Source organism: Melopsittacus undulatus, chromosome 3 (genome assembly GCF_012275295.1).
Source record: "Melopsittacus undulatus isolate bMelUnd1 chromosome 3, bMelUnd1.mat.Z, whole genome shotgun sequence".
NCBI classification, from domain to species: domain Eukaryota; kingdom Metazoa; phylum Chordata; class Aves; order Psittaciformes; family Psittaculidae; genus Melopsittacus; species Melopsittacus undulatus.
The window spans coordinates 92,892,668-92,916,750 of NC_047529.1; the positions used below are offsets into that span (position 1 = coordinate 92,892,668).

At 35.3% G+C, this 24,083-nt stretch overlaps 1 protein-coding gene across 2 annotated transcripts in view; it reads left to right on the forward strand.

The window, feature by feature from the left end:
- FMN2 (formin 2) overlaps positions 1–24,083 on the forward strand; it is a 176,983-nt gene that overhangs the window by 139,131 nt on the left and 13,769 nt on the right. For both annotated transcript variants that reach the window (XM_031046248.2, XM_034060972.1), the window contains 2 exons: positions 4,402–4,453; positions 21,093–21,242. In XM_031046248.2, the coding sequence (XP_030902108.2) occupies positions 4,402–4,453; positions 21,093–21,242 (202 nt within the window). The remainder of the gene's footprint in view (positions 1–4,401; positions 4,454–21,092; positions 21,243–24,083) is intronic.

Consider the following 24,083-nt stretch of genomic DNA (forward strand, 5'->3'; position numbering starts at 1 on the left):
ATTGCATGAAATTTAAGCAAACACAAAAAGTGGTAATAGAAATTTGAACATCTGATGTAAATGTTGAAGAAATACATATACCCTCTAGTTAAAGGAATTGATTGAAGAGTCTTGTACAGTACAGTCCTCATGCTTGGTAAGGCATGACATAGGGAGGAAGAAATGTACTTGAATTTTGACCAAATATATAAAATATATAGGAAGTATAGACTTTACTCCAAGCAAAGACCGTATTTAAATAATCTGAATGTATCTTAATGGAAAAAGCAGGCAAATAATGGAATGTCATCCAACAAGAAGGTGTTAAAGATGCTTTCAAAGCCAAAAATGAAAATATAACTAATTCATTATGTGTTGTGAATAGTAGATAAGACAGCTTTGGTCCATAAGAGGTCACTTTCACCCTAAAATGTTTTTTGGGTGTGTTTTTTTTTTGGTTGGTTTTTTTTTGTTTTTTTTTTGGTTTTTTTTGATAGGGCAGTGTTTTTCCATCTGACCTGAGGTTATTTTTCAACTATATGCTTTAAGTAGATTTTATAAATATATATGCCTTCAGGATTATGAAAGCTGCATATAAAGCCCTACAATATATTGAGTGTATGCAGGCAGAGATATAAACTTAAGTTTAACCTCTGCTTACTGATGCAATCCATGAAATATAAGGGCTAGTATTTCTGGGTATGATAGCGGAATATGATCTGTCAGAAAAGTCTGCAAATAGTCACTGCTATGGTCAGCTGTCAGATTCTGAATGTATATGAAAGTAGATATGGCTAGTGGATGACTGCAAGGCATCTTTTGATGTTTTTCAAAGAAAATCAATAAGGCATTCTGAAGTAATCTTGCTTATTGAGGGTAGAGAAAAGTTTTAGTGGCTTAATGGAGTGTTCATATGTGCTCAGCTGCCGTGGTATCCCTGGAAATGTCCAGTTTTCCTTTATCAGCAATTGCTATAGTAGGAACACTGTGATGTGGTTAGGGATTTTCTCCTTTTTACTTCACCTGTTGAAGGAGTTCTTTTTAGTAAAAGGAAATCCACTTTTCTTCTAAGTCTGTTCTCCCAAAGTGGATACCTTGCAGCTGCTATTTAGCACTCAATTGATATAGGCTGCCAAGTAAGAAAAATGCCAAATAGGTGCCCTTCAGGTACTCTCTTTACAGTTACAATGAACTGTTTTGGAGGAGGATGTGACAGTAAAGATGTATTATATTGAATTAATTGATAAAGTCTAATTCATTCTGGGAGACTTCAACTAAATCTGCCCTAAGTCTGATTTTATTTTCTTTTTTCACCCCTATTGCAATAGAAAAGATGGGTTGAAAGCATTTTATCAATGGGGTGATTAAGAGCCAAATGCCAGTAACCACTAATATCAAGTGATCCAATTACTGGTCAGTTCCAGAAGTCGTAGGAACCTCCAGCTGCTTCAATATTTAATACTTATTCCATTGTAACCAGGTGATAGTAGGAATTTCATGGTTTTGATAACAGGAAGCTTTCTTCCTTGCTGGATAAATCTCAATGCATGCCTTTGACAATCCACTGTCTACAGTTTTCAGATGTTTATTGTGTACTGCAGTTATCTGAATATTTTCTTTGAAGAGGGACAGGTCCCTGTGTGTACACACCATATTTTCTTCTTTCATTGGTGCCAGCTGTCATCTTGTGAAAGCAGAATAGTTTTCATGCTGTTCTTTAACTTTTTATGTCTAGAAAAATGAGACAGCAAATGGATTGCAAATCAGATTTATACTTGAATAATATCCTTCTGATAACATGCAAAAGATTTAGAAGTGTCATCACATATTTGGAACAGACTACAAGGGAATTCTCTTTTAGGGAAACTTCTTTCCTTGCAAGACTGTTTAATGCCAATAGCTGATCTGATGCAGAATGAAATCTCTTTCTGTGGGTTATATTAGCTGTCTTATGCACATGTTCTTATTACTTTTTAAGAAAATGCTATTACATGTGCCTATATTATTCAGGGATTCTCAAGATTCTTTTTGTTGTATAATACCCGTGATCTATGAAATTATTAATAGTACATATACCTGAAGTTTTGGTATGTTGTTTTTTCTTTGGGGAGGATGTGGTTTTGGTTTTGGTTTGTTTTGTGTTCCTCTTCGGACCATAGTAAGTTTCCTTTTTAATTGAAAGGAAACTTGCACTTTTTCAAAAGTAAATTGTGGAATATTTACTCCTTGTTGGTAGGTAAATGTTTGTAAGCATGTGCAGAACAGTTGAACTAAAGAAGAAAAAAAAATCAAAACAAAACCAGAGAACTAGACAGCTTAGGTGGTGTTATATCCCACCAATTCTGGAAATTACAAAAAAGAATTATATGCTATGAATATAATGTAGGTACTAAAAGACTGTCCTACACTGGAGCATGCTAGCCTCTTGTTTCCAAGCATTGCTTAACTGCAAGGGGTCAAAATTACATTTTTCAAGAACAGAAGTATTTATTTTAAAAGTTGTAACTGCAGACACTTAGTGAAAGTGTTAATGCAGAATTAGATATTGGATCTCCCTTCTGCCAGGGAGTTTGTATGCAATTTCTTCTCTATTACACCATATGGATTTATAAGTCATACCTTGACTTTCAGAATTGAGGTATGAAGAGAAAAAAAAAAAGAAATTAATGGAATTCTGTCAAAGCTGCCAGGTTTCACCTGGTTTCACATCCAAAGTAAGGCAAGGCTTTCAAAGAAAAACTCTAAGTCAGCCGAGATTCACTCAACACTGGGCCCAAGTTCACTCAAAAAGATTGTGAGCCTTCACAAACCTTTTAAAGAATCTGGGCTGAGTTTCAAGTCAGTATTGAAACCTGTAATCAGGCAGGCTTCACGTGCTCTTGAATTTCCCTGAGAACATTTACCCTAATCTCCCTTAAGTTTTCTGTGGTTTGCTAGAATTTTTTCACTTTCAGTAAAACAATGGTGGAACCTGAGTCTTTACATTATGGTTAATAGATACAGTATCTGCCGCTGTAAACATTCAGGCACTGCTCACCCTACTCAGCAGCCTACAATACTACTAATAAAGAGAATCTTGAAGCATCAGGCACAGCTCTGATCCTTGTTCTTATTGGGGAAAGAATATGGAAACTCCATTTGTGTATCTTTGCTATAGATTTCAAGTATTTATTTTAGTGTTAGTGTATGTTTTTAAAGTGCTGTTGGCTGAAACATTGTAACAGAAAACAGTGGTTAGTTTTGATCCCTGGTAATTCCACTGTTTTCCTCATTTTTGCCAAGTGTAAAATCAAGATTTCCTTTTTCAAAGGTTGTGCGTCTTAAATGTAGAAAAATAATTTTAATTAATTATTGATGTAGAACTCTGTAGGGAAAGTGCACTGAAAAATAGATTTTTTTTCCTTGTTTTTCAATTTCAATATGAATTCTGTACCATTGACACTTGATTCCAGAACAGTTCAGAATCTCTTCATGTCCCAAAACCCACTGACTTTTGGGAGTCCTCAAACTCTCCTAACAAATTAACAGGCTGGTAGTCCAGCAGAATGAAAAGGAGGGACAAGTTCCAAACTAGAAAGCTTTTGGCTGAAGTATGCAAATTTTAACTGGGATTTAAGTTGTGCTACCTGAATGAGTATATAAGTATAAATGTCACCTAAGTACACATGCACAAAGCAGTTTGTACTATTTCTTTGCACACTGGAGATGCCTAAGTTAATATGCATGTTCTTACAGACTTTGTTCATCAGAATACCCACCTAAGTAAAATAGGTACAAAATAAAATATGAGAGAACATATATTAAGCAGATCATTTTTTCACCAGTGTGTGTTAGTGACAGTTTTGTACTTCGATCACCAAATGTTAGTTTCCTTTATATAAAAGCAGTCATGTTTTCAACATGGGCTCAATATAGCTCTAAGGCTTCACTAACTGATGTGTATGTAGGGAGATGGTGAATGCAGGGAGAAGGAAGAGAGCTTTATTTGTAACTATCAAATAATTTTTAGATAAGCTGAATTTTTCCTGCTCTTCACTCAGCTTTTCTTAGTAGACCAGTTCCTGTATTTGTTAAGTTTTCACAATCATTTTTTAAGATCTGTTTTTAAATCACTTTCATTACTTGTTTTTTTATATTACTGTGAGATCTTTTTTGGTTTTCAAAACTTTAGAGATTTTTTTGTTTGGGTTTTTGGTTGGTTTTTGTCTTTTTTTCATGGGGATGTGCTATAAAAATTCATGTAGTTTTGTTTGTGTTTTGTTGATGTTGGTAGTGGGATTTTTTTCTCTCAGAACTGACATACATGAGTATATCCTCATGTGGTTTCTATACACTTTTTACATGTAATATTTACAAGGAAAACTACCTTGAAACAACATTATCTTTCTCTTTGTAGTTAATTCTTTGATTGTATCTTTACAGCTAAAACAGACCAAGAAAATGAAGAAAAGTCACTGACAGAAGTGCATAAAAGGTAAGAAAGAACAATGTAGTAAAACCTTTCTCTGAAAAATATGTTTTCGTAGATGTTGCTGTCTTGGCAGACAGCATTACTGTATTTTTGAATAGTGAAAGAAATGCACTCAAAAATCCAAGTGATATTTATTTGCCAATTTGAATATGATAATTAGGAAAAAAGAAATCAGAGGAATATAGACATGCAGACTACCTTTAGAGAAATATTGCACATGACTTAGGTCTTTTGGAAAATGCATGTGCCTCACATAAAAATAAATTCAGAATATACTATTTGGAAGGAGAGAAAACTGTTCATACTACAGCAGGATTGTGATGATTTGAGATACACATAGCATTTCCTATACAACTATTATTCATTAGGTACCGCTTTCTGCGCTTATAAAATGTCTGCTTTGAAATAATCTGTTTCTTAATATACTAAAGATTTGTATAATTTAATGTGACTTCCTGTGTAGAATTGCTGTTAGATCTTCAAATATTTCTTTTATGGCAAAAAGCAAAATACCTCATTAAATTTCATTACAGATGTGTGCAGTTGGGAAAGTTTTCAAAATTTGGAACTTCACTGCATTCCACAATTTGTGGTTTCTTCTGATTTTTGCAGTGTTCTCCAGAAATAGTGTTTAAATGGGACATATTTTTATCTGTCCCAGCAAAAGACCTAAACATGACACGCACCATTTTTAGTCCAGATTTAGTGAAACTGACAGTCTGCGTTTGTTTTTCTTTCACTAAAAATAGTATCCTCTTTGTCTATTAGCTATAACTGCCACTGAATATATGCTAATGAATATAATCTTTATATATGCCCAAGACTGAGAAGTCCCTCAATAGAATTCTTGTAAAATATGCCACTATAAAAGGTTCCAGTTTCTACTAAGGTTCATTAGCCATGCTTTGGCCCTGATGCCCAAATTTGCTACCTGCTGTAATGCCACAGTGCAGTTGATGTCTTTTATGGTACAAAACATTTTGTCTGTATTCCTTTGGGTCATGTACTAAAGATAGTACCTGAAAGGAAGCCAAGGGAAGAGTGGATGTTCCTATGCCACAAGAACCTCCCATCTTACTTGTAAAGAGAAGTTAGGTCCTTGAGTAGTACATCAGTGATGGGGGGTCATGATGGAAAAAATGGAACAAAGGGAGTATTTGTTTGGCTTAGTGTCACCTCTTGCTCAAGTATATGAAAGGCATTCCTGACATTTCTTAGGTTTCTTTAACTGTGGAGTTACAGGAGTCTCATCCTTAAAAATCTGTTTCACAATAAAACTTTCAGAGAAGAAACTGCAGTTAGGAGATGATATTTTTGTGATCTCTGACTGCTCGTTTAAGGAAATTGTTTTGTCTGTGGGAAATGGATTAGCCTACATGTCCAAAACTGACTGATAACTAAGGACAATGGGAATCTGCAGATTATTTAGAAATCTTGTGACTTGTCACTGTCTTCTGGTGTCTAATTCACTCTCCATTCTTATATTTTAACCCAACTGCACTGGAGCCATCATATCAAAAACTTCATCTTGGTATATCTATCATCTACAATATGTGGAAGAAAGCAAACTGCTCCCTGGATTCTCATTCAGCTTGGTCTGCTTTTTCTGACTTGTCCTAATTCTTTCTCCTCCCCCTGTGCTGAGCACAGCAGCTCCTTTGCCATACTAGTTTGTCAAAGAAAATTCAGCTTTGTTGTTCCTCCTTACTGTGAATATCTAGCAAGAATAATATCCCATGCAAAACCTTTTATGGAACACATGAGGAATTATGATAGGACAACATTAGTGCAAAGTTCTGTTTTACTATTATGTAGGCTACATAGCTCTTTCTTTCTTCCTTCCACCTTTCCACTGAAATTATCAATCAGATTAATTGTGTTTGGTACAATATTGAAAACAGCTTCATTGTATAGTTTTGGTATGTGTATTTATTTGATTGAGATCTTTAATTGGGCTTGGAAAAAAAATGCTTGGGATCTTGTTTGGCAGGGGGTGGGTAAGAAAGATGATGAGAGCTTAAAAAGCTAATAAAAGATTAGTTACATTTGGTTAATCATAGGTAGAACAGCAATGCATAGGATGATCAGACAAGCAAGTAGTGCAAGGAAATATGATGGGTTAGATGGAGCAAAATTAATGTGATTAATGCGCTTGGGTTTTCCTTTTTGAAGCAGATAACTTCAACCCATATATAAGTTCAGGTCTACCTCATGATAGTATTTAGGTTCCCCCCCCCCTTTTTTTCCCCCATAAAATATTAAAGCTGATATCTCTATAAAAATACAAAAGTCTAAAAGGAAAGCTCTTGCAGCAGTAACAACAAAAATGTTTCTAAAATGAATAATGATTTGGGGAAAATGCAGCAATGTGTATTTTAGAAAAGCTCAATTGTGCAATAGAGGAGCTGAAATGGAAAGTTAATCTTCCACACAAAATAAAGACAAAGAAAATGGAATGTCTGCTCCAGGGACTCCATACAGTGTATAGCTGTTCATTTGTCACAAATGAGAAAATGTTTAATCGTTTTTGAAATGATGTATTCTCTCTTTATTTATCGTGTTTAGTGACTTTAAGAGTGTCAGTATGTAAAGTGTTTATCCAAGGAATGGATTTCTGGCACATGGATAAAATGAAAAGTGAAATGTTTAGCTCACAATAGGCACATGTTCCAAGATCTCTCTGAGTAAGTATCCTGAGATGAGAAGAAAGCACACAGGTCTGTGTTTATCTAGCTTACACAGGCAGACAAGGAAGGCTCCAGCCTGGTATTAACACTGAAGTGACATGGAATGTCTTCACCAAACCCCAAACTATTACATCATTCCCTGAACAATATTGATAAAGTGTAACAAAAAAGAATCTGGCACTTTCCAATTAGATCCTCATTGTTAAATACTTGAGAAACTGTGAAATACTTGACAAGTGAAAGTGAAAAACACAGGTTATAGGGAGAAGAAAGAAGTAAAACAGGAGAGGGAGAGGAGGAGGGAAAGAGATGCTTCTATACTTCTATATTTTATGAATCCACAGTTTGGTGGCTGCTTTATTTTTTTTTAATTTATTTAATTTTAGATTTTGTCTTCTGTCCCAAGATGCATATTTGGATGATTAATTCACACAGTGGCATTCAACATTTAAATAAATTTATAATTAAAATTTAGCATCTTTGAAAATTTAGAGTTACAGCACAATTTCTACCAAGCAAATACATTCCCTGTTTTCTGATTTTCATTTATTTAGGGAAAAAATTATAAGCACTATTGTTTCCAGTTATGCTTAACAGAATTTTAGAATGAGACAGTTTGATCACAGTATCCACAGCAAACAGAAACCAGGAGTGCATAAAAGTTGTTGTCAAAAGTAATATGGTAGCTGATGTGATGTTTAGATGGTAGGATAAAAAGCAGTTACAGAAGCAGAAATATAGTCTTGTCGACTTATAATCAGAAATGAGATAGTTACTCCTCCTCTTGCAGTTCATTTCTGAAGAAATAACAGCTGAACAACCTCATTAGAATTATTAGAAACAGCAATCACTGAAGGTGAAGGTCCGAATTCTCTGCTTGCTAGCTCTCTTCAGCTGAATAACTATGAAGGAAAAGTATGTAGCTTTATTACTTTTTTATAATACCTTATCCAGTGTTGTGTTCTGATCTCATTGAAAGGCTTCCAGATTAGGATCTTTTCTTCAAGAAGAAAGTAAATCCAGACTGTAATACTGATCTTTCTTCCACTGAAATAGTTAAGATTATATTTTTCTTTTTTTCTCTACATGCAGTGATATGTCTCTTCTTGGAATAACACCTCAGGAATCATTCATAAATTGAATTGGAAATGTTTAGTTTAGACCTGAGACACAGTCATAAGATCTTCAGTTCTTCCTGCTGTCTGTCAGTCAAACAATGAAGCACTGGATTTTAAATTCAGTGCAGTAGCACTGAAAATTGCTAGAGATTCTTTTATTTCTAATAGTTCAAATACTGTAACCCTGTTTGAAATAATAACATAGGTCACTAAAACAACAGTCCCATATAATGGTGGCTGGGTTTGGGGTGAAACTGTTCATCTGTTTTTCTTGCTGTGATGGCTAATGACAGCTGGAAAGACAAATGCCACTCATCACGGCTTTGTGTACATCACTGATTTTAAAAAATCTGATAATTTAATCTGTTTGGTAGTAAATCCCAATGTATTATATGAATATATATTTGTTTTATAAAAGGTCCAGCACAGGGCTTTCTGCTTTTTGACACAAGTATCAGCTGGGGAATTTAGGATGTGCGTAGCTGAGTATGGAATACTTATTTTCCCCTGTCAGGATATTTTTATTTGGTTTATTTTATAATTTGCTCCCATTACTTGCACATTCCAGTGATTTTTAGGCTTTTATGTGCTTGCTGAGTGCAGCCTCCCAGGCACCTCTTCTGTTTCCAGGGCTTTTAATAATTCATTTTGCATTATGCTGTTGCTTTCTTTGCTGTAGCAACAAATTACATTAATTTAGAATAGAAATGTTTACCTTTAAATTCCCTGCAAAAAAAAAAAACCTACTTCTGACACAACACTATGCAGACTTCCATTGGCTTCACTAAACATGAGACTTGGGGAGGAACAAAGCTTTACACCTGCTTATGACCTGACAAGTTGATGACACTTAGAGAAATAGCAGACAGTATGGTACAATGGCACTGCTGAAAAGCAACACCTAGAAATGTAGCACCTAAGTCTGGTAATCCTTTAAAATAGTAAATGTTCCTCCCGCCTCACTACCCTCCACACAATAGTTTGGATTGTTTCCAAAAGTGAACTGTAAAGTTAAAGTGAAAATTGAGTAAATGATTGAAATAAAGTGGTGAAAAGCTCAGAATGGAGAAAGGTATGTAGTTAAAAAAAACTGGCATCACTACACTTTTAACTGAAAGGTAAGAATATGTTGTTGGACTCCGTCTTTCACTACCCTTTGGCCATTCATCCTTTGTTGGTTCTTTACTGCTAGGTCTCTTTTCTCACTGTGTGGCTCCCAGCATGCAGACTTGAATTGCTCATAGTAATACATTTCAGAATGTAGGTATACATTAGTTGGATCAGCAAAAAGTAAATACTTGGTGAGCAGAGGAAATGTGTATAGAAGAAGCTTACAGATTGTTAAACAGACTGGATAATTCTAGTTTAGTATCCTGCCTCTGACAAAATATCAGGGCCTGTAAATATATAGTAATGGAAACTTAACCAGCAGTTTAGTTATGTCAGAAAGTCTTTTCTGACGCATGGGTAACTGAGCTTTCCCTGAAAGACAAAGACTGTCCTTTTCAGAAAATACTTGCCAAATGACTGTAAGTTCATAAGCATTTGTACAACTTTTGTGTAAGAGAATTTTCTTTTCCTTTAAAGATATTGTGTTGCTTGCTTAAAAAATAAATTGTTTTTTAATTAATTTGCATCTAATGGAATTCAGTGCTAGTATGAACTAATTGTAACAGAGCTTTTAACAGACAAGGTACAATTCAGAGATCTAATATTCTGCAATATAAACTCATATTTATGCAACTTATTCTGCAGTTTATGTAAAGGCCCTATTGTTGCATCTTACATTAAGAGAGCAAAGATATTAGTTTAAGACACACATACAGTTACACAGCTAAGTAGCACTAACAAGACAGCTAAGAAACACCCTGATAACAGTATAGTTAAAATAACTGCAGTCTGATCATAACCGAAACTAGTGCTATAGCATTAAATTCAGGATTAAAACCAAAAAAACCCAAAAAACTAAGAGAAGAAACATGTAGTTAATAAAATTAATATCTTTAAATGTGGCACATTGTTTTGACCTCCAATTTAGGTCCAGCAGTTGGTTTCACTAAGTCTTCAAAAATTCATATTCCTCTTGAGCTGTTACAGCTGAAGTAAAATGCTTTTGTGTGTGTGTGTGTGTGTGTGTGTATACATGTAATTAGTTCCAGTGCTTCTCCCTTGTGCATCAGTTTCTGATTATGTTCAGTAGGTTTTTTCTTTCATCTTATTGTCTACCTGAGCTGTTTAGTTAAGATTGTTTCCTAAGAACTTCATCATATATTGTTCACATTTGCAGTGACTGTGAGTTAAATGTGAAGAACATTTCTGCTTTTAGTCTTTTATGTTGATTTGCCACTGCAGTTGTTGCTTTCTTCCTTGTTGTATTTTAAGATTTACTTTAAGGATTATTACATTGTATTACTGTTGTCATGTATATGCAAATAGAAAAACAACTTCAGGGATGTGGTTTAATTAGGTCACAATTGCATTAACTCATCTGGGAACTATCCAGTAATAACTTGTACAATACAGGTCATTCCTGCAGTAATCATTGCCAGCTGATGGAAGGCTGCCATCAGCCTCTCCACAGTATAAGGTTTGCCTTGGGCTACTGCTGAAAACCCAATATGCTTATATATGGAGATTATGTGACTAGCTAAGAAAGTTTTGCCTCTTTACTCTTGCTCAGTTTGTTCCTTAGCCTTGCTGTCTTGTTTCTTGTCTTTATTAACAAGTTAGATCACTTCTGCACCGTCTTGAATGAATGCTTTTCATGGGAGAACTTGCACCCACTTCTTTTCTTAACTGATGCCTGAAAGGTGGTACTATCTCCATCAGTCTGTTGAGGAGGTAAAAGTACCTTCTCCATGACAAAAAAAATAACTAGGGCAGTGGTTACTCCAGGCCTGAAACACCATGAAGCCATTGTGTAGTCCTTGGAAGGGATGGGAAGAGCTCTTCCACTCATGAGAGTGTTCTTAAGCCAAAGGAGCATGGTTTATTTAACTTTGCTTGGATGTGTGAATGTTGGTGTTTCATGTATCCAGAGGGATATGCTTATTTATTGAAATTATTTCATTAATTCCGATGGCTGCCATGTCCTCATTTAAACTTGATCCTTATAGAAAATGCTACCCATTTTTCTCTATTCATCTAAACAAACAGTCATTCTATGAAGAAAATATATTGGGATAAATTGGGAGTTCAGTTATGATTGCCTAATGTTTGAAGAATGCATATAGAAACCTTTTCAATCTGACACTTCATCAACCTAGATTTTGAACCTAAACTTTCATGGGATTATGTTGAAACTGACTCTAAGAATATGAAAGTCCTGTGAATATTTCTGTCTTCCTAGAGGCTAGTTTTCTTCCATTCATAGTTTGTTGGCTTTTGATGATATTAGGAAATCCTGTGTTCATGCATGTTAAGGGGAGAGTTCTTGCTCTTGTACATGGAATTAAAATGCTCTTCAGAACAATCCTGAAGGGTTAAGAAGAAACTGGACCACAAAACATTTACAATACTAGCAGATTCTGTGATACCCAAGTATTTCAGAGCATTTTTATGCTATAATTTTCAATTAATAGAAATTGAAATCTAAGTTTGACTTGAGCACAAAAGTAGAAAGAACGTACGACAATACTTCCAATCAGACCTGTAGGTTCATTTCACCTGTTATTTCTGGAGTGTGTTTTTGTAAATGAACATGTATAATATTTAATCTGTGATGGATTATATTCTTAGAGTGTGGGTTAATATTTTATACACCTGAAATCTGGTAAAGCATTTGTGTGGTTTCTGTCTAGATGTGTAGTTAAACTGCTCTAGATTTATGGCAAATTGCTTCTTATTTTGTTAGATAACTGACCTTCACCCTGCATGAATTTCAGTTATAGAAGTGAGCTATACCATGGGAGTAGGCAGATTACAAGGCTGAGATTGATATCAATAAATAAAAAAAAAACATAGTAAAACTTCTAACACAAAATTCAGTGCACAATGATTATACTACATATATAATATAACCACTTTAAGTAATAATGATTGCTCAAAGGCCTCCATTGCACTAGACAGTGAAGATGAAGTGCATTAATAGAAACATCTGGAGACAACTTGGGCTTTAATATGACGCAGTTAGCTGTTTCTAACATCATTGAGGCGAGCAGCTTGTGTGTCAGATCACTGCTGTTAAAATTCATTCTATTACTGTATTCTGTGTCTACTGGCACCTTATTATTTCTTAAAGTTCAACTGGACAAGGGTTATTTAATATGTTTGAAACTCATATATTAGTCTTTTCAAGAGAGAAAAAGAGTTTTCTGTAGGATATATTACTGGATCTGATTTTCCAGTGCACACAATTACATGACATTGTTTTATGCATGCTCATATTGTGTATGCCCAGTTTAGCACAGAGCTATCCATGCTAAAGGGAAGGAATGCCATTCAGAGGGACCTTGACACACTTGTGAGGTGGGCTGATGCCAACCTCATGAAGTTTAAACATGACAAGTGCAAGGTCCTACACCTGGGTCAGAGCAATCCCAGGCACAGCTACAGGTTGGGCAAAAAGGAAGTTCATGGCAGCCCTGAGGAGAAGGACTTGGGGGTGTTAGTCAATGAGAAAATGAACATGAGCCAGCTTCAGTGTGTGCTCACAGCCCAGAAAGCCAACCGTATCCTGGGCTGCATCAAAAGGAGTGTGACCAGCAGGTCACAGGAGGTGATCCTGCCCCTCTACTCTGCTCTCGTGAGACCTCACTTGGAGTATTATGTGCAGTTCTGGTGTCCTCAACATAAAAAGGACTTGGAACTGTTGGAACAAGTCCAGAGGAGGGCCACGAAGATGATAGGGGACTGGAGCACCTCCCATATAAAGACAGGCTGAGAAAGTGGAGACCTCATAGCAGCCTTCCAGTATCTGAAGGGGGCCTACAGGGATGCTGGAGAGGGACTATTCATTAGGGACAGTAGTGACAGGACAAGGGGTAACGGGTTGAAACTTAAACAGCAGAGGTTTAGACTGGATATAAGGAAGAAATTCTTTACTGTTAGGGTGGTGAGGTACTGGAATGGGTTGCCCAGGGAGGCTGTGAATGCTTCATCCCTCGTAGTGCTCAAGGCCAGGTTGGATGAAGCCTTGGGTGATATGGCTTAGTGTGAGGTGTCCCTGCCCATGGCAGGGGGGTTGGAACTAGATGATCTTGAGGTCCTTTCCAACCCTAACTATTCTATGATTCTATGTGTCTACATAACAGCTTAGCTGGCATACATTGGCATGATATACATTAAAATGAAGTTAAATGTATTAAACTTCAATAAAGAGAACCTACATATTCATGGAAAGTATGCAGATTACAGTGGATTGCATCTATGGAATTGCAGTTATCTCAAGACAAATTTTTGAGACAAAGTTTGAACATGTTTAAAACTGTCAATATAAAATGACAGGAGAAAGCACATTCAAACTAAAAATGCATTAGAAGTGTCATGCTAAACAATGCTTCCGTTTTCTCTGTGTGGCCCGTTAGAATACAACTGTCAGTGACAAAAAACTCTACAAGGTTAACTGTTTCTAATGCAGTATCTCAATTCATATTTTATGCTTAATGACAATATTCTATCTTGAACAGAGACATAACCTTTAAATATGCATAACAGCATTTGGCTTCATATAAACCCCAGTTCCTAGGTGAGCTGTGGCTGACAAATACTTTGTACATGATGCAGCAAAATAGCAAAGATACCTCAAACCTCCACTTCCTGACCCTTCATTTTCAAATACTTGGAGGCTGGCTCAGTCTGTGTGTAATGGCTTTTTCAGTACTTTTTTTTTTATCATCATTAGAAAAGTTCTGTCTGCCAAGTTAGCACCTAATCCGATACTGCCTCAGGTAAAAGGTGGCATTGTTACATCAGCAGAACATTTGCTTACATCATAGCAATTAAAAAAAATCCAACCCAAACCATACCAAGAAGGAAAATCTTGAAGAATGGTTTTAAGAGGTATTGTTAACTGTGATCCCTGATAACTTCAGGTTTCCAGAAGGTACGACCAACAAGAAGCAATCTGGCAAATTTCTTCATTGTTCCCAACCAATGTACCTTAGACTGGACTTGATACAATTAATGTTTAAAATAGAGACTGTGAAAAACTCTGTGCTCAAATTCACCTTCCAACAACACTATAAATTAGTTATGGCCGCATTATTTTGTTATTTTGCTACCCCTGTTATAATGGACTTTGTTCCTGAAGGACAGGGCTAAAGAAATACTCACCCATTGAATTATGTAAGTACAAGGATCTGGAATAACAGCATGAGCTGAGCTTGAAATGGCAATCTAGTATGTGAAGATTTTATTAATTGTTAACTCCATGAGTTCATCAGTCCTCTAAATTTTTTTGTTTTCCTAAAATATTTGTTTTAAGTACAAGATTATATTTGCAGTACCTATTGAATTCAACAGTCTGTGTCACAGTGTGTGCTCTGCTTCACTTACTGGCTCTGCTGCCTTCAGTGCATAGCATAAGGTATAAAATATGTAACTTGTGCATTTGTGTTACTAATCAATGTGTGCAGCTGATAATATTGATCATTGCTGATGAATGTGAAAGCTGTAAATAATTCCTAGTGTTCAGGGGATACAATAAGATTCCTCATGAAAAGGCAGATTGGCTTGTCAAAACAAATTCCTGTTCTTCACATTGGATGCTGCTTGTTGGGCTTTTGTTGTGGGGGGGAAATGATACCGTAAAGGTAGAAGGATTTTTTTGTTTGGTTGGGTTGTTTTTTGTGGGGGGGTTGTTTTTTTTTTGTTTCTGTTTTGAGGTTTCTTTGTTGTTCTTGAAGTTGTTAATTTTAATCTAGTTGGAGCAATAAAACACTTGTCTGTTTAATATGAGTTTATAGGAGGCAAGAGACTAGAGTTGAGGGAGATGATTTAGGATTCAAAACATTGCATTTTTTAGAGGAAAGAAAAAAATCTCTTGAGACCTTTGTTTTCTAAGGAACAATATTACAAAATCCACAGTTACACAATATAAATTGGCAAGTGAAAGAAGAGATTAATGATTCTGGCAGCTGGCTTAAACTGGCATATTATCTCAACTTTCTCTTTAATATAAGAAAGATACTTTTCTTCCTTAAAAAAAAAGGGGGAGGACCACAAGAATTTTTTTACCAACATTCCAACATTTAAGCCTGGGTATTTTGGATGAACCTATGTTTATTTTTATAGTTCTTCTAATTATGCAGGTCAAGGGACAGCATTGAGGAGAGGCAATGATACTGAGAAAAAAAAGAGAAAAATGGTGAAGTGATGTAAACTTATGGTGCAGAGAGGATCTCAACAAAATATGTCTATAGAAAACGAGAGACTTCTTAAGATACTGAGCATGTTAAGTTTGCTCACAGCTTTCTGCTTTCTCAATAACCAGGATTTTGATTCTGTTTCATTTTATATAATTTTGTGTGACTTTATTAAAGTGTTTTGTATTCTCTCTTAAGGCTAACTCTTGTTGATGCTTTCAGAGTTTGAAAACACAGAGAAAATATGTACAGAGCCTTTTCCTCTTTGTAAAATAAAATAAGAATTGTGTATGACAATTCATATGATTAGCTTTTCCAGGAAGCAAGTACTGTTACCTATGTACTGTAGTCATCATCCCTATGTCCCATCAATTCAGGATCAACACTCTGAACAGGCTTATATGCTTGCCAACTCACTTTGCCTTTAAATATAACCCATGTCAGATTAAAAGTAGTAAGAGGTACATAGAGTCTTTTCTCCCCTTTTTACTTCTTTTTTTTTTTTGCTAGACTATCCTTAGTTCTAAATTTTATTTGTGACTTTAATCAAAGTAAAATATACTTTAGCAGCTCCTGCCTGACTCAGAATTGCTTCTGAAACACAGCTGCTTCACAAAACTAACACAGTACCACCAACAACACTACCTGATCTTAATCTCAAATGTACATAAACAATACTTAACAATTTATAAAGCTAAACCAAAGTAGTGAAGAATATCCAATTTTGAACTTCAACCAAAAATATGTAACCTGTTAAACAGTACAGATTTTTTCTTGCAGAATAATAGAAACATTTTTTTCTGCTTTTAAATTCACATTAAAATTAATCTTTACTCTTCCAGGTGATATCGTTTGGTGGATGGGGAAACTAGATGAATGTGTTTGTGCATGTCTTCAGCATTTCTGAGGTCAGCCAGGGCATGTCTGATCCTATGGTTACTTTGCTATTTGTTTGGACACAGTCAATGATGCTGAGGTGAAACTACTGCTGTCCATTGTTTACTATTGTTGATTTGTCTCCTTAATGCATTTTTTTCTGGGTTTTTGGTTTTGTTTTATTTTTAGCAGGAGAATTATTTTTGTAGTTGCCAGCTGCTGTATCTTTCTCCTTTTCTTGACTTACTGAATACATTCGCATACATACATACATGCATGTGTACAAACACGTACATATTTATAAACTGGCTAATGCATTGCATGCACCAGACTTGAATCTGAATCATTGTCTGCAACTGCTTTCTAACTGGCTTCAGAATGGAATGGAAAAAACCTGAATAATCCATAGTTGCTCTTGAAATATTCCTAATGGATCAGATCTTTTAGCTAGAAATGCTGTCAGTGAGCCATTTGCAATGTGAACGTTTTCTCTTTTTTCTTGTATGACTAAATTTGGTTTGGCTGTTAGTGCATCCATTCCTTCCTTCCCTGTAGATAGAAAAATCATTTACATAGTCTCATAGTTGTACACAAGAGAGCACACAGAAGAGTCCAGTGATTCATTCATCAAATTTCCACATTTGAGTAAGCAGTGAGTTCACTCATCTCAGTTTGAAGTGATTTTTCTGAATTAAATAAACACTTGAACCAAGGAAATTAGAAGACGAGAAAGGAGAAAAGGAACTAAACATCTTTCTTATCTTATTTCCTTTCTTACTTATTAGGGGTGAGCATCTCTTCCATTGTTTTGAGAGAGTTGATGTTATTTAATTCTCTTTCACGGGCCAGCATGAAGGATATGAAACCCAGTCTGAAATCTTTCAAAGAATTCTGGGGTTTGACATGTCAGGATAAGACAGTGGAGTGAACATCACTGCTTAGAATCATGCTTGCAAAGTCAGGCTGTTTGAAGCAAAGCCAGTGACCTCCTTTACCTCTTAATCCTTGAAAATAACTTACATGCACTTCTTTCCCTCTTCCATGACTGCTCTCTTCTCCAATGCACATTCTTTTATTGTAAGACATTTGCTATGCGTATGGAAAAATAAGAACCTTTTCACTTGAGAAATTGACACTAAATGAGCTTTGCAATTCCTGTTTGTAATAAATGTTTGATTTTGCAGATAGGTGAAATTAAATCTGGAGAGGTCAGATGAATTTCCCAAGGTTGTATGATGCAGAAAATAATTTGGATATAGGAACGCCTCGGCTTTAAACTAAAAATTTAAACTTTAGCTTTCAAACTTTTGGTTTAAAAACACTTTTTAAGCTTTCTGAACTCCAGTCCATTATTTGCTTCAAAACGTCAGTGTGCCTGCACATATAGTCAGGAACAGTATCAATGGTATTTGCAGATGTTTTGTTTCAAAATCTGGTGAAGGATCAACAGAAAAATTTGAATGGGCTGCCCCACTCAATAGCACCAGAGAAAAGGTATTTGCTGCCTGGCTGAAGTATGAAAGGATGATATGCAGTCTTGGGGTTGTGGCAATGTCATCTAAATTTCTCTTTGTATTTAAAATGTGTCCCCTCCTGGAATCAACTTTGAGATACGTCTAGTTTGACATATGTAAACATTTTCAAATCAGATCTTCAGAAAATGCAGTAATATAGAGGATTTATTGCTGTGCATGTTTTATTATTTGATGCATTTGGATTCACTTTGTTTTGTCTTTCATGTGTGAATTATGCTACTTAGTCTTTTTACTACAGAAATGACAGCATCAGATGTATAGCAAGCAGGTTTCCATATGTCTTCTAAATGTACTCTAAGAGACTTAGCTCCCAAATAAGGGTAGACCTCTCCGGTTGGAAAAAAATATAGTAACTTTCTTGGCTGTTTGATGTACATATTTAGAAAAAATATTTGATTCATGGAGAATTGTGCCCTCAAGTCTTACTGTATTGCAACTGATGCCTTGTGCGTTGTTACTGGGCATTAGAAAGGTGTGATGTATTAACAATGACAACCTGCTACGCTGCTGCTGTTTCACATTTTGCAAACAGCTTATTTCCCTTACCACCTCTCAGAGTAACTGCCAGGGAAGCAAGAAATCTGGATGAACATTTCTGTTCTTTCTCTAAACCTAGAAATTAAGTTATAGCTCTCAGACACATTTGTATACATGTGTAAGGTTGTACTGGTTATTAAAGTGGTCCTCAGGGAGGTTTTCAGTCACTAGAAACAAAACTTTGGCTATCTCCTTCTGCTCCCAGAGCATAGTTGGAATAATTGAAGAGTAATAAAAGTCTTTGTGTCTGTAAAAAAAAAAAAAGGCTAGTGCTGATTTCCATACATTATGAATTTCATTTTGTCTTGACTTCCTGTTTCTTGGGATGTTTTTTCTGTAAGGGAATTCTAGCTCATTACCTCAGATTTAAAAGCATTGCTTAGGACAGCCATTCACTGTCAATTTCTTTTCACATTATTGTCAATTGCAGAATGGTTTGAAGACACATTTCCCAGAATAAGGCTTCTTATTTTAACTTCTGATCTTTCTATGTTCTGTGAATCATTAGTGGCCTTCATTCAAAGAGCTTCCTTTAAAATAAGTCATTGACTCATCTGATGCCTCCAGATTTCTTCATGTTCCTTCAAAAATGCTACAAGTTTATTCTGAAAAATCAAATGCACCTTTTGTATAACTCTCAATGAGGGTGGTAAAATCGCTCAGTTTGCTCAGAGAGGTGGTGCATGTGCCATCCCTGGACACATTCAGGGTCAGGCTGGATGTAGTTCTGAGCAACATAATCTAGTTGAAGATGTCCCTGTTCACTGATGGGGGGTTGGACTAGATGACCTTTGAAGGTCCCTTCCAACTTAAACTATTCTATGATTCTAAAATTCTCCACTAACCGGTTCTAGAGCTGTAAGTCTGGGGAAGAGGCTGGGAAGAAAACCGAAACATCTCCCTGATATATTTGCAATCTTGGAAAAGTTCAAAATATGTTGAAGTAAGTAAAAAGTTCAAAATGTAGTGCAGATCACTGATGGCTGTCAGGGATAGTATATTTTTTATTCCATTTAATAACTAAGTGCTGACTTACAGAGCAGTGTGTCATGATAGGCTGAGAGAGCTGAAGAAATGGTACACTCGGGTAAGGTGGCATTTGAGTATCAACACAGTAGGTTAAAAATTACAGTAATTTTGTCTTTTATATTTTCCTGCCCTACATGTTTGTTGCTTTACATCTTAATTTTGCTTCAGCAGATGGAAAAATGTATTACAAATTAAGAGAGAAATGTGTGTAGAATTTGATTGGTAAACTGATGTTAAATTTTTAAGCTGTAGGCTTTTTTTATTCAGAAATAGGAGAACTGATGTAGACGTTAGTTTTCATATTGGGGAAAGCAACTGGAGTATTTAGTATTTAGGACAAACAGTTTCACAGAGACTTTGCGAGATTAACCCTTCTGAATGGTTGAATCTTTGTATATTATTGTCACCATTAAATACTTCAAATTACAACAATTATCAAAACTGTCTCCAGTTAGAAAAGTCCATGAATGAAGATGCAATTTCTGTGACTAGAACAACATTTTCATTTTACTGAAGTAGCATTTAATTTCCCATAATGAAAGTGATCAAAGTTGTGATGTGTATTTCATAGAAAATTATCACTGGAGTCAACGAGTAGTAATAGACCAGTGAGCAAGGCATCTACAATCATATTTCAAGAGACAACTTTCCATAGAATTTTTCATAAAATAAATAATTCTTCAGAGGCTTTCATGTTGAGCTTCACATGAGAAAAATGTTCTTAAAAGCTCCAGTGTTTACAAAACATTGTCAGAAATCGGAATAATAGTTAATCAAGCAATTATTTTTGAAACAACTCTTCCACAGCTTCCTGTAACATTCCTACATATTTGAATATTTGAAATAAACCAGAAACAGTTTAAGCTTGGAAATTTGTAAAATTCAATTGCAGTCACAGTCCTCACTCATATGACCTTTGCATTTCAGCATCAGTTCTTGTTTGTGATGTAGCTATTGTGTTCAATATACTATTTTACTCTTGCTGTGCTGAAAAGAGGTTGTCAGTTCACTCTGGCAGAGTCATGATGATGGGCACCTGTTTTCTAGCACAGCTGCTCCTGGCCCAGTTTTCTGTGGTATCAGTTCTTGTTCAGTGCACAGCAGGTTTGAGGTTTGCCGTTTCTGTGTAAGCTTCAACCTAAGCCGTCTACCCTATTGTGCTATGTTACAGATCTAGCAGAACTTGAAGAACTTTATTTACAGTCCTTTGACTCTGTGGTTTGAAAACAGCTTTAAACACAACAGGAAAATAGTGTAAGTGCAGGTGTGGATGTCCAGATTTGCAGGGCTGTGGACAGTGCATTAATTTTAGCTTTTGAAATGGAAAATACTTTGATCAAAACCAGAACCTATGATAGATGCTAGACCCTCACTTTGCTGAAGAAACATCTGACATTGTGTATCTGTACATGAAGAGCTCAGAACCGTTCTGTTGTTGTATTCTTTTAGATCTGCTACCAAGAAGAATTAAGTATTATGTGAGTGTTAAGTAAGAAAAAAATAATGTTTGTATCACTGGGTACTGAAACATTTGTCATTTTTGCTTTTTTTGACAGCTTTTTGGAAACTGCAGCCTATTACTGTATGAAAACAAAAATGGGAGAGAAAGAGGTTTCCCCACATTCTTTCTTCAGTATTTGGCACGAATTCAGTTCTGACTTCAAAGACTTCTGGAAGAAAGAAAACAAACTTATTCTTCAAGAAAGGTACATTTGTTTGTTTGTTCAAAGGCTTTTCTCAGATAATGTTATTGAGAGCAATCGCACAGAAACCAGTCAGCCTTACTTTGTTAGCACACAACCTATTGAATGGTTTTTGGAGGGATTTTTGGTTTTGTTTTTTGTTTTAACAGATTCCACCACATACCCCACCCAGTTGTTATGATTCTTGAATGGGACATTAGTATGAATTTATGCTAAATTTTTTTGAGACTGTTATTGAAACTGTGTTTTCAGCAGAGGATGTAACCACTGTACCACTATGAATTCAAGGTCTGAAAGTTGATTAAACATTCACCATTAGCATATTTAGTGAAAACAAATCAAGGCATCAAGGCATGACATACAGTAAACATTTGTCTAACTACGCTAGGGGAAGGGGAACAGGAGCAGGAATAAAGAAGGAATAAAGTCAACTGACTCTGTGTTAAAAAAAGACTGAGACTGAACCATATTGCAAATCACAGCCCATGGACATGAGCACGTATGGTATATATGGCACAAAGAAATGACACAGTAGTTTTGAAAAATTAGCTATAGTGTCTGGTCCATGTATTAGAAGAGCTATGAAGTTTGCTTTCATCTGCATGCAGACATTGCATTGTGGTTGCCCTTGTTTATAGAAGTCATGCCAAGAATTAATCAATAGTTAAAAAAGTAATAAATGTCATAAAAGGACAAATTAAACAAATACAAACATGAAAACTGTAAGCACTGTTATATAAACCTACATCTGTTAGCAACTGGAGTGACCTTGGGATATAGATAATGAAGCTACTTCTGAGCCTTAGCATTAACAGGATCGAAGTTTTATGTTTATTAAATGATTGCTTATTTATGTTTATTAAATGATCATAAACATATGATTTTTATGTTTATTAAATGATCTGACAAAAACAGGCCTTTCTTTCAAGAATACTCACCCTATGTATTTGGCACAGGCATGAGATTACTTGTTTAGGAGTTTATAGAAAGCTTGCCCTAGATACATATGTGATCAATATAATGTATACTATATGTATTTTGCGTAAGTGGGTACATTTAGGAACAAGCAGCCTTACGGTTAAGAAAACTGCATTCTGCTCCTATTGAAAGAGTTTGCTGCAAATGCTAACACAGTACAGCAGCTCTCCAGGGATCTATTTAATTTCACTGACTGATTTAATTTTACATAATTAAGTATATCTCTTTGGAATTGAGTTGACAGTTAAATATTATCTTTGGTTTCCTATGCAGGGATTTAGCTGCTAACTTAATACAGGTTAGTTTAATCTATTTTTATAGAACAATATTTAAGAAAAATGTTCTTTCATTTCAAAATAGTAGGCTATTTTTCTAATAACAGATCAACAAAAATCCTCCAGAGGGTTCTCACTGTGAAATATTTTTCTTTAAAATACATTAACTAGAAAAAGCACAAATCCTTTTCCTCCTATTTTTCTTATGCATCTAAAGCTTAAAAGAATGGGATTGTGATGCAATCATTTAATGTCATTTTAGTTCAGTGTATATGTATGCTTACATATATGATATATATATATGATGATAGGATATGCTGAAGCAGCAGAGGAAAAAAGTGTCTGCCAGCTGGGCCCTTTTAGGGCAAGGGTGATTTTAGCCTGAATAGAATTGAGCATGTATAACTTACAAAATGTCTCTAGATGCAGGATGTGACAGTGAAGGGAAAGGAAGGGAAAAGGGGCTTGCAGTGGAGTATATTTTGCCTTCAGTCATAGTTCGACCTAAAATCTGAAGTTGTCCTTCAGACATTTTTCTTGATTTTACATTTCCACTTTTCTTAGTAAAAGACAAGATGCTATGATGTGAGATATTGAGAAGCCAAAGGAGAAAAAACTTGACAGAAAAATAAGTGGTACTCAAAGGTGTAAGAATGTTCAATGAGATGGGTTTCAAAGTCTCAGCCTAGATCAATAGATCTGTAAGTGTCAGAAATACAGAATCTGCCTATTTCCACCAAAATAAAAATTATTTCCTGAAACTAGGTTTTCCTCTTTAGTTGATGTTTTTGAAAGTTTTTGCTGAATTTGAAGAGCAGGCTAGAATATTAATGGTCAAAGTAACTCTAGTTTTCCATTGGTGGCAAAATCAAGTGACATACAGTGAAACTTCATTTTAAAGTATTGCAGTATGCCACCTTTGGCAAATCCTTTACCTCATGAATTCATGGCTCATGAAGTATGTTTTAATTACTATAAGTATTTATTAAATGTATAACTTTTTTTTGTTAGTTTTTTACTTAGTTTGATCATCTTGGTTTCTTACCCCTCGTTGGTTTTGGTAGGGTTTTTTTGCCTTTTCCCCCTGCACTTTAGTGTTCGTTTTAATAAACTCTTATGCTCAATGATTCTAAAATATTTTATATTCCGGTTTCCCTATGGACTGTTAAGAGAGGCTGTTCCTCATTTAGTCTCTGCAAATATGAGTCACACTGTTTTATAGTAATTTAACCAAAGGCTTTTAATAGATGGTATTTCCTAAGGTGGTACTACTTTTTGTTACTGTGTATTTAAAGTGTATGTTTTAAAGAAAGCAGTCAGCCAGTTCTTACTTTAAACACTTTTCACTTGGCATTTCAACTTGTATATTGGTTTGCCAGGCATTTATATGCTACAGATAAACATTGAAGTGTCAGGCTTCAAATTTCCTTACAAGAAGAGAAGAAAAAAAAAAGAGAGAAATGGTGCAAGGTTAAAAACAAATTAATTTTTCTGAAGTTTTTTACTTCTTTCACTCAGTTCCCTCACTTGAAATAAAGCAGAACTGGAAAATACCAGCTGTAGAGAAAATTATTCATGATAAACTGTTAAA